The 10,531-nt window shown below is 58.2% G+C and overlaps 1 protein-coding gene across 4 annotated transcripts; it reads right to left on the reverse strand.

The window, feature by feature from the left end:
• Positions 1-66: 66 nt before the first annotated feature.
• LMAN2L (lectin, mannose binding 2 like) lies at positions 67-10,037 on the reverse strand. 4 transcript variants are annotated; one of them, XM_075117435.1, is made up of 9 exons: positions 9,875-10,037; positions 9,683-9,801; positions 7,976-8,093; positions 6,412-6,494; positions 4,842-4,874; positions 4,315-4,476; positions 4,128-4,242; positions 2,752-2,871; positions 67-1,833 (listed from the first exon to the last, which is right to left on the reverse strand). In XM_075117435.1, the coding sequence occupies exons 1-9, from the start codon at positions 10,002-10,004 to the stop codon at positions 1,691-1,693; spliced, it is 1,023 nt and encodes a 340-aa protein (XP_074973536.1). In that variant the 5' UTR covers positions 10,005-10,037; the 3' UTR covers positions 67-1,690. The 4 variants fall into 4 exon arrangements, with proteins under 4 accessions (XP_074973536.1, XP_074973538.1, XP_074973537.1 ...); XM_075117437.1 differs by lacking the exon at positions 9,683-9,801; XM_075117436.1 differs by lacking the exon at positions 4,842-4,874 and having other exon boundaries at positions 9,875-10,036.
• Between the last annotated feature and the right edge of the window lie 494 nt (positions 10,038-10,531).

The raw sequence follows: 10,531 nt of genomic DNA on the forward strand, positions 1-10,531 counted from the left end.
TGGCATCGGTTTGGGGAGGAAACGCTGCATCCAGGGCATTGGGCGGTGACAAAAAGCACGGCCCTGTCACACACACACTGATGTTTATTCTGAGATACCAGCTACAGCTCCAGGGAGAGGCACAGGCATTTCGCCCCTGGTTATCAGACAAAAAGAAGAGGCAAAACACCAGAAACACTCTCTTTTTGGGCCACAACCACCATTGAACACTTTGAAAAAACCTCCCACCAACCCCCACGACAGCATCCTGCCGAAAAACTGCTGGCCACACGTGCGTGCATCCCAGGCACCACTGGGAGCCCGTGGGGATCCGGCGCAGGCGCGGGTGTCCTGGAAAGCAGTAGGTCAAGGACATGGCTCCCCAGGACACCGTCGAGGAGGGTGCTGCTGCTGGTGGGGTGACAAATTTGCCGCCTGGATGTCCCCAGAGCCACTAGACTCCCCTAGGACAAACTGACCTAATATCTCCCTCTCCTGGGTCCCACCAGGGACCCCGTGCCCTCTGTGCCACCACCTTGTGAGCAACCAACAATGCCCCTGGGGCGAAGGCGGCTGTGACGACCGGCAAGAGACACGCAATCATTGACCAAAGCAGTCACTGAGGTAGGAATAAACTACGACTCCCTGAAAGGCAGCGAGAGCTCCGGCTCCAAGAGGCAGGGGATCGCCCCGCGAGGCTCAGCTCCTCCTCGGAGGGGCCCCGGGACGCAGCGAGCACCGAGGGGAAAGCTGCCAGAAGCCACGACACGACATGCAAACACCACGGTGCAGGAGGCCGCGCCGGGACGGGAGGCGTGCGGAGGTGGCGGCATGCTCGGCGGCAGCCCTACAGAATGGGGAGAGGGGCCAAGCCCCGAGGTGCAGCAGCAAACGGTTATTAGAAATGGGGAACCCAGCGTTACATCCCGAACCGGGGAGGGGTCTGCAGCGAGGGGCTGTGGAGGAGACTGGCTGCTCCCCAAGGGGTGAGCCCAGCAGCCAGGCAGGTTCCCAGCGAGACCTGCCTCGCCGCCAGGGAAAACCATCACCATTCCCTGCCCCGAAACACCAAACCTCGGCAACTAGCGGGGCGGAAGTGGGTTGCACAGCAGCACGGGAATTCAAATTACAAAGAAAAACAGTCCAGCCTCCAAAGACAGCCTAAGGCAAGCGACGGAGAACAGACGGAGCGGGATGAACAGCTTGGAAAAATCCCTCCTGGAAATGAAACCATTGAGATAAGGGGTTGCGAAGGTAATGGCAACACTGCGAGGGGTTATTGTAGGAGGAGGCGAGGGAAGCAGGCGCTCGCTGGCGAACCTCAGCCGGCATTTCACAGCTGAGGTAGCAATTTCTGCCTGCTTTCGGGCTCCTTGGATGGCAGAGACAGCTCAGCACCGCCGGGACAGCCCGTCCTCCTGAACAACTCAGAAAGCAAAGCCCCTTCAGGGGATGGCAGGTCCGTCCCCGCAGCGCTCGGCTCCCGGTCCCTCGCACACCATGCTGGGGATCCCCCACTCCCACCGGGAGCAGTGTGGGAGTTCTGGAGCCTGATAAGAAACAGCAGCTGTCCCCGCTGGGGTTTTCGGGTGGACACGAGGGTCCCTGCCGTGAGGGTCGGCCCATCACGCTCTGGCCAGTCTGGGACAGGTGGGAGCCGGGACATGGCCAGCAAGGACTAGCAACGGGCCATCGCGGGGTGGGTCCCAAGTCAATAGAAGTGTTTCCGGCTCTGCTCCTGCCACTTGTTGTAGACGATGACTCCAATGACAATGGCAAAAACGATGGCAACAAGGGAGAAGAAGACAATTAAGAAGAGAGCCAGGCCGCTCATGGGCTCCAGCGGCGCCTCCACTGCATGACAAAGGAAGGAAAAACAGCCCATGAGCCCCCCGTGCCCCGAAACCCAGCTGAGATTTGCCTGCACTGGGGGGTTTAACTGCCCCACACCGACACACCAGCAAGCCCACGCACACCCTGCCAGGCTCACGCCACTCTATAGTTCAGCTCTCCAAAGCTTTCGGGCGCTGCTCATTGTAAGGGCCGGAGCTGTGAGACCTCAGGGAACACAGGGGGCTCACGGACGCGTCTGCGGTGGGATTTCGGGAGGTTCAAACCTCTCGCTCTCTGCAGCTGCCTGAAACGGGCTGTAGCGAGGTGGGGGTTGGTCTCCTCTCCCAAGTTACTAGAACGAGAAGAAATGTCCTCAAGCTGCGTCAGGTGAGGTTTAGGTTGGAGATGAGGGGAAATTGTCTTCCCTGCCAGAGCGGTCAGGCCCTGGCACAGGCTGCCCAGAGAGGTGGGGGAGTCACCGTCCCTGGGGGGGTTCAAACAACATGTAGATGTGGCACTTGGGGACGTGGTTTAGGAGGCCTGGGGGGGTTGGGTTGGGCTTCATGATCCTAGAGGTCTTTTTCAACCTTAATGATTCTATGAGCTTCCAGTGGACCAGTACACACCATTTCAGTCACGGCATGACTAAAGGGGAGGCCAGGGTCCTCCAGGAGGGGAGCGCTCCTCCAAGGGCAAGCGCTGCTGCCCGCTACGCCTACACCAAAGAGAGGCGGGCTGCGACACCAGTTGTGTCACACAGTGAGCAAGAACAGCTGTCGGCAGGTGGAACAGGACACAGACCTCCCAGTTCCAGCTGGAGCTCAGCTGGTTTGCTGGCGAGAATACATGGTTTCTGCTCTGCAAGCACCACATCGCGGGTTCCCCCAAATCCCTCCCAGTCCCACCTTCCCCCACCTGAGGCCGGCAGCTCCTACTCACTTCCCGGCAGCTTCAGGTTGTCCACGACTGGCAGATACACCTCTCTGTCCCGCTTCTCCTCCTCTGGCGTCCGCTCCACCGTCAGCTGGTAAAGCTTCAGCGAAATGATGTCATGGTTGTCTGGAAGCAGAACAGAAACGTGTCCCAAGGCATCACCGACAAATATGGCTCTGGCCAGGGATTCGAGTGCCCCAGACAGCACCGTGGGATGTTATCACCTGGGGCAAAGGCACTGGCTCTCCCCTCCCAAGGGGGGAAAGCTCACCTCCACAGGGCAGGGCCTACGCCAGGCTGAGAGCTGCGCCCCAGCCCAGGGCCCTCTAACAGGAACATTTAAGCCACTTGATCTGGTCTGGTTGGCTGGTTTTCAGTTTATCTGACTCAAAACTGCTCGGACACCCAAAGGGTATGTGTTAGCATCGGCCTCGTGTGGCCCTGCTTCTTTTGCTCGTGATGGCAGAGTTGTTAGTAGGACAAGGTGTGCGCTCCACACCAGCCTGCCAGCTCCCTGGGCGCAGGGCAGAGATCTGAGCGAGAAAAGGAACTTCTGTTGGAGCCAACAATGGGCCCAGACACCGGCCACCAATGCGCTTTTGTAGAGGCACAACTCAAATTGGGCTTAAAACCTGCCAAAAGAGGCACAGCAGTGTAACATCAGGCCTTGTGGCACATCGGCCAGTGCCGGGAGAGAAGTATTACGCTGAGGAAGGTGGAGGGCTTTAGCTTTAGCTCTCTGTAAATCCCGATTTACATCAGCCCACATTACACCATCGGCTCCAGGCGCACCTGGCCAGTCCCTCCCTCAATAATGGGCAGGCAACAGCTCTCAGGCTAGGAAACCCAAAGCAAAATACACCCAGGCAGGTCCCAGAGACAGAGCCAGAGAGCAGGAGCAAGCATCGCGACTTGGCTGTAACGCCTGGGGCGTTTGCAGCGACGGCAGTTCTTTCCAGCGCTGCCCTTGGGGCTCACCCGGCATTGCAGGCTGCGGCAGGAGAGAACAGGAGGTTTTTTTGAGTACTCATCCTGTTTTTACTCCTCCCAAGGTGCGTGTTTTGGAGACACCTCTGGCTGAGCCGGTACAGCCGCTTTGCTGCTGAGGCCCCCCAGGGAGCTCAAGGAAAACGGGCAGTGCTGCCTAGGCAAAGCATTTAGGGGAGCGACGTGCCCAGACTGGGCTTTTGGCTCCTCAGGACTTGCTGCAAGACAAAAAACAAGGCTCCTGCTCACAGCTCAAGGGTGTTTAAAGCGCGGAAAGGTCCTCACGTGCTTCTGCAAGCCCCAGCAGGTACCGAGCTGCACCTCCAGACACCCAAAGCTGCACAAGAGCTGCCAGAGCTGCTTGGGAAGCGAGGCTGGGGACCCCAGCGCAATACCTGACAGGTCTCCGGTGACAGAAGAGGTCCCGAAGTAGTACCCACGGGGCAAGCGCACGCCTGGCACATCAATGCAGTCTCGCCACTCGTGCTTACCATCGATATCGATCAACACCTGCGAAAGAAGCAGCTCCCTTAGCTCCCCCATGGCCCTGCTGCCCACTCTGCCCTGGCAGTCAGCACTCACCGTCAGTCTCCTCTTCACGTAGCGGATCACCAGGAAGGTGTCGTGGTTGAGGTTGCGCACCATGGCCGTGCAGCCCCCCAGCTCCGTCGGCCTCCCATCCCGGTCGTGGTCGTAGGTGAGAGAGCCGTTGTTCACCATGGCCGAGATGTAGGGGAAGACGCGCTGCAAGGGGGGCAAGGCTGGCGGTGAGTTTCTGCTCTCGCCATCGGCCATGGCTCGACTACCGGCTGCCCACGCATCCCAGTGCGCCTCTGGGGTCAAGAGCCACAACACCCCTACCAGATCCCAAGCTCCATCATCCCCCAAGAATCCACCTCAAGAAGACAACAGCACGATCTCACTTTATCCCCCAGCCCTCCTTGGGCCCAGCCTCAGCTCCCAGATGTTCGGGATGGAAGACAGCCGATTTCCATGCAGTCTCCCAGCTCACACAGGGATTTCTGGAGCTCAGAGGAGGGAATTCCTCGACTGTGAGCCAATGTGAAACCTGACAGCCTGGGAATGGGTAGGTCGGCAAGAAAAAGTACCTGATTTCCCGGGCTGTACCTCCTCTTCTGAGCCTGCCAGTCCAGGGTTATCGCAAAGCAAGAAAGAGCACAGAAGCAAGACGGTCATAGACCAGAGTTTAGTATTAACCTGCAACCTGGAAACTTCCTCCCTAGAAAGCTCAGCCTGTTATCGGCTTAGCAGAGAGGGTCCAGTGCCAAATGCCAGGACACATGGCTAGGAAATGGCGCCAGCGGGCAAAAGCCACATACAGCATTTTTCCTCCTGTCATGCAGCAGCTCACTCACACAAAAGCCAGCACCCAACAGGGGACGCATCGGCCACGACCGCTCCCCAGGGCCCACAGCTAACCCGTCCCTCTTCCCTCGAGGATAAGATGCATCTTTTTGCCCTTTTAAAAGGTGAGGGAAAGCAGCTGTGAACGCACACACCATTACAGCAACTGGCCGACCAGCATTTCTCCATCGTTTCCCTTCCTCGGTGCTTGACCTGAGGAGGGCAGCCCCCTCCGGTTGCAGACTGTGCTGGGAAGCCGGACACCCACATTCCACCGATTATTTCTTTTAAATAAGACCCATTGTGCATCCCTTTACCCCACAAAAGCAGAGCTGCCACCTTGGTAACATGGCACCAGGCGGCTCAGAAAGGCTTTTCCGAGCACAAAGTCCACCCCTGCACCAGAGCTGGCTGCTTTGAGTGTTTGAACAAAACTCGGTAGTTACTCAACGTTTGCTCGGCAGCTCTGACGTCAGGGCGCATCCCAAACCGCACCCCTTTGTCTCTCCCTGGGGTGAAGGGGGTCCTGCGGGGTGCTGGGGTGAGCACCAGGGTCTTGGGGTAAAATAGCACCTATTTTTTAGGAGAAGCTAGAATTACAAAAGGGTCCAGCTTTGGTTTTGGAGTGATGAAACAGATTGCAGCATCAGCGTGGGAAGGGCCTGGCTTTAACTTCTTCCGCACGCCTTTCACCACAGGAATGGACACGAACAAAACCCAAACAAACAACAGACACATCAGGAACACAAAGGTCTTTAGACAGGCATCCTTCAAAGAGGCAGAGTGCAGTCACACCTCATCCCCGCGAGCGGGGAAAGCCTCCTGCCGACCAGCTGCCAGGAAACAGCCCCGCCATGCAGGCAGGCCTGGGCTGGCAGCTCGGGTGCTGCTCTGCTCGAGGTCTACAAAGCCCATGCTCTTGGTACAGCTTCACCTCAAGCACTACTCGCTGGCAGCCTCCGGAAAGCAAAGGAACTCCCAATACAGAGGTGGTGTCATCAGCTAGTTTCCTTCTGCCCTGAAAGCTTTTCCTCTGGGTAAAGCTGACCACAAAACTACCCTGCAGGTTTTCACGGTGAAGAGTTATTGCCACGCTGGGAAGAAAAAAAAACAACTACAGAGCACAGCAGGGAAAGGCGGTGGAGAGGAAGCAGAGGAATATCTGGTCTCTGATTTAAGAGCTCAGAAAAGATGGCACTGCACCGATGAAGAGCTACATTCGCAGTGACGCAAGCCATAACCTTGGTGCTGCCCATGCCACACTCTGCAGGCAGCTGGCAAGCAGCCCCATCCTGTTTATCCTTCCCAGCTCACCTCCTGCTGCTTCTCCTCGTTTGGGTAGGTGTCCACGAACACTCCCAGGCCCAGGAAGTTATCCTTGCTTCCAAAGACAGGCCCTAGAACGAAGGAGAGGCTCTGAGTAAGGGTGGAAAGGTCAGGCAGGCATTGCAAAGGGTTTGCTACACATCCCTTCGTGTTATTCTTTTTATCAGATAACAAGGCAAGAGCTCTCCAGACCACACAGGGGTAGATTTACCCTCAAGTCACATAATTCCGCATGAAAACCAACGCACAAGTCAAGTTGGGAGGTTATATGGGGTCAGAGGCTCGTTAACAAGCAAAGGCTCTTTAATGTTGCTGTGGCAGGGAGACCCAGATCAGACACTGATGGGGGATCAGCACAGATGGATCTTCTGTCCCCAGTTTCCACCTACTTCTGTAAGGCAGAGCTGCATCACCTCGCCAACAGTGTCCTGGGCTGCATTCAAAGGAGTGTGGCCAGCAGGGCGAGGGAGGTCATCCTCCCCATCTACTCTGCCCTAGAGAGACCACATCTGGAGTGCTTTGTCCAGATGTGGTCCCCCAGTTCAAGAATGATGTGGAACTGCTTCAGCAAGTCCAGCAAAGAGCTACCAAGATGATCGGGGGACTGGAGCATCTCCCTTGTGAGGAAAGGCTGACAGACCTGTGTTTGGTCAGCCTGGAGAAGAAAACGCTGAGGGGGGATCTCATCAGTGCTTATAAATATCTAAAGGGTGGGTGTCAGGGGGATGGGGCTGGGCTCTTTCCAGCGGTGCCCAACGCCAGACCAAGGGGCAACGGGCACAAGCTGGAACACAGGAGGTTCCACCTGAACATGAGGACAAACCCCTTCCCTGTGCGGGTGCCAGAGCAGGGGCACCGGCTGCCCAGAGAGGCTGTGGGGTCCCTTCCCTGGAGACATTCACCCCCCGCCTGGACGCGGCCCTGTGCCCCTGCTCTGGGGGTGCCTGCTCCAGCAGGGGGTGGGACAGGGTGGTCTCCAGAGGGCCCTGCCAACCCCCGCCATTCTGGGATTCAAAGGCCAGAGACAGAGCAGAGCACTACAAAACTCTGTGCAGCCTGGGGCAGTTAATCAAGGACCCTCCAGGCAGGGAAGTCTGAGGGCAGGATTAAATTCCCTACCCTTTGCTGATCAAGGATCGAACTTCCTCTGCAGTCTGTTTTTTAAGGAGCTGACTCCCAGTGTGGGAGGCCCCATGCTTCCCGTTATACCAACTGTCTCAAGATCAGGGCAAAATAACCCCAAAGCCGTCTACCCCCAAGCTGATTCCAGCCTCCCAGAGCCCCGTAAACTCCCAACCCAGGGTGCCGAGGCTCAGAGGCAGCCTCACGCATGGTCATTACTCCCTCTTCACCTTCCAGGGCGAGAGAAAAACAGCCTTAAGGCCCCAAAACACCACAGTTCCCCAGAGGACGCTGCGATTCCCCACTGCTATTTCCCCGAGTGAGCCTACAGACTGGGGAGACGATGTCCGAGAGCTGGTTGGCACGTGTCGCCCAACACCTTCCCCTCAAGGCACAGCCTCCGTCCTGGCAGCTGCCGCCAGCACTTTACCTGGCTGCATGCGATCTTTGGTGTACCAGATAGCAAAGCCATCTCCATTCAGGTTTTTCTTGCCTTGCCCGTGGATTTTAAAATGCACCTGCATCTCCCAGTCTCGGAGATAACATGGCTGCAAGAGAAGGAGCAAGGATGTGAAATTAGGGTGTCCCTCATGCCAGCACCCACCGCTTCCCTACACACGAGGGTGAGGGACGGCAGGGACGGACCGCCGCAGCCCGCTGCGCTGTCCCCTGCCCATCACAGCAGCCGGCAACTCCACATGCCACCAAACCAGAGAGCACACTGCCACTCCCCATTTCCTTTGCCAACAGGCCACGCTGTCCCATTTTGGATGCAAGCAAGAATAATTAATCCCAAGGGACATCATTAAAGCTGAAGGAATTGGTCCTTGCCCAAGGCTATAAAAAGCCAAGGAACTGATTCTGATCTCACGCTACGCTGAGGCAACAGCAACTTCATCAAAATCAATAACTCGCGCCCAGGAAAAAGAGAGCAGAAAGAGCCCAAGGAGCAGCTCCAGCTTCTTAATTGCTGTTGAGCCAATTAGATCCTGAGCTACCAACAAATTCCTTGTGTGAACAGGCACAAAACACAAGGAGCTTGTAACAGATTCGCTCACGCAATGTTGTGAAGCTGGCTGGTGGCTTCACTTGGAAGCCACAACAGTTTGTGGGAGCTGTAAAGCCAAGCAAAAAATCCCTCCCTCAATATTTTATACAATAGAAGTTGAGCATGATGGATCCCTTCTGGTCTCATAGGGCATTTTTCAAACCACTACAGAGCAGTGGGGCACAAAAACCCTGCTGATTTCAACCCCAAATTGATATTCAACAGGAATTATCAAGGTATTAAAGGCAGCCTTGCTGTCTGCCAGGCAAAAGGCTCATGGGGGCAGCAAAACACTTTAACAGAGCTCAGCACTGGCATGCCACATCGAGCTGCCACTTGACCAGCCCCGCTCTGTGGTGTGGGCATGGCAAAGGGGGCAGTGGGCATGCTCCAGCTGTGGTGGTGCCAAGAGAGACCCCAAGGTGGTCAGTACAGGCATCCTAAATTCACATGGGGTGGAGGCGACTCAACCCTTGCAGGAATTGCCATGCCAAAGGCTGGAATCTGAAGTGCTACTGGTACCCCCAGCCCTCCTCAACATCCCCAGCCACCTTCGCACCACCCTCTCCCTACAGCCTCCCAAGCCCACCCCAATTCCCCCCACACCACTTTGGCCCAGACCTTCAAACCTCCCCTGCCCAAACACCCCTGTGTTCCCACAGACCCCCAAGTCACCTGTCTCATGAACCCCTCCCACCTGCTGCTCCAGACCCTCGCACCCCCCCCCCCCGCTGGCCCAGACCTGCCCACCCCACTGACACCTCCCACCCCACCAAGATGCATCCCCCAGCTCCTTCCCCAGTACACCAGCCCCCCCCCAGTCCTGCCCATACACCCACACCCCAAAGTCCCCTTCCCCAGGACCCCTCACAGCCTCTTAAGTCAGCTTCCAGCCCCCCAAACTCCCCGACCCCCAGCCCCCCATACTCACCCCAAGCCCCCAAATCCCACTCGCCCCCCAACCTGGCCTGACCCCGCTCCTCCGGTCCCCCACGGGGGGCACCCCGCGGTCTCGACCCTCTCCCACAGCCCCCCCCATCCCAATGACCCTCCCCCCCCCGGTCCAGGCCCCCTCCCCCCCGGGCTCACCACGCGGTTCCAGACGGCTCCCTGCTTGCTCTGCACGTCGGGGGTGAGGCGGATGTACTGGGTCATGACCATGGCGTTGCCCTGCAGGTCCCACAGCCCCGAGCTGGCCGAGCCCACACCTGCGGCCCACATGCACCATCGGTACCGGGCGCCGCTACCGGGCACCGCCCGCCGCCCTCCTGCCCCACTCACCCTGGTACGGCTTGGACAGGGAGTGCTCCCGTTTGAGGTGCTCCTCCGTCTGCTCGGCCCGCGGCCCGCCCAACGACAGCGCCACAGCCAGCAGCGCCAGCCCGGCCCGCCACCGGCCCGCCGCCGCCATCTTCCCTCCGCCGCGCCGCGCCCCGCCTCGATCACCCATTGGCCGCCCCGCCCCACATCCCCGCCTATCGGTTGGCCGCGCGGCCTGGCTATCAACTGAGAGGCGGGGCGCGAGGGGAGGCGGAGGGTGATGGGCAATGTAGTTCCGGCCGCCTTAAAAGGTCCGGCCGGCACCTGGCGGCTGACCCGGCCTGAGTCCTGCTCCTCAGGTCCTAGTGCCCCCGCACCCGGTCCTCATGGACTCATTCAGGTTGGAAAAGACCTCAAGGATCATCAAGTCCAACTCCCAACCCAACCCCCCCAGGCCTCCTAAACCATGGCCCCAAGTGCCACAGCTACATATTGTTGGAACCCCCCCCAGGGACGGTGACTCCCCCACCTCTCTGGGCAGCCTGTGCCAGGGCCTGACCGCTCTGGCAGGGAAGACAATTTCCCTCATCTCCAACCTAAACCTCCCCTGACGCAGCCTGAGGCCGTTCCCTCTCGTCCCATCACTGGTGACTTGGGAGCAGAGACCAACCCCCCCCC

This window comes from Phalacrocorax aristotelis, chromosome 24, assembly GCF_949628215.1.
Source record: "Phalacrocorax aristotelis chromosome 24, bGulAri2.1, whole genome shotgun sequence".
In the NCBI taxonomy this organism is placed as follows: domain Eukaryota; kingdom Metazoa; phylum Chordata; class Aves; order Suliformes; family Phalacrocoracidae; genus Phalacrocorax; species Phalacrocorax aristotelis.

What these genes read in the sequence shown, in the direction of transcription:
- LMAN2L (XM_075117435.1), bottom strand. Translation starts at nt 10,004, where the DNA reads ATGGCGGCGGCGGGCCGGTGGCGGGCCGGGCTGGCGCTGCTGGCTGTG. An exon ending in TGTCACCGGAGACCTGTCAG is followed by an intron (nt 2,872 to 4,127) that starts GTATTGCGCTGG and finishes TTCTGCTTCCAG; the next exon opens with ACAACCATGACATCATTTCG. An exon ending in CAACCTGAAGCTGCCGGGAA is followed by an intron (nt 1,834 to 2,751) that starts GTGAGTAGGAGC and finishes TTTGTCATGCAG; the next exon opens with TGGAGGCGCCGCTGGAGCCC.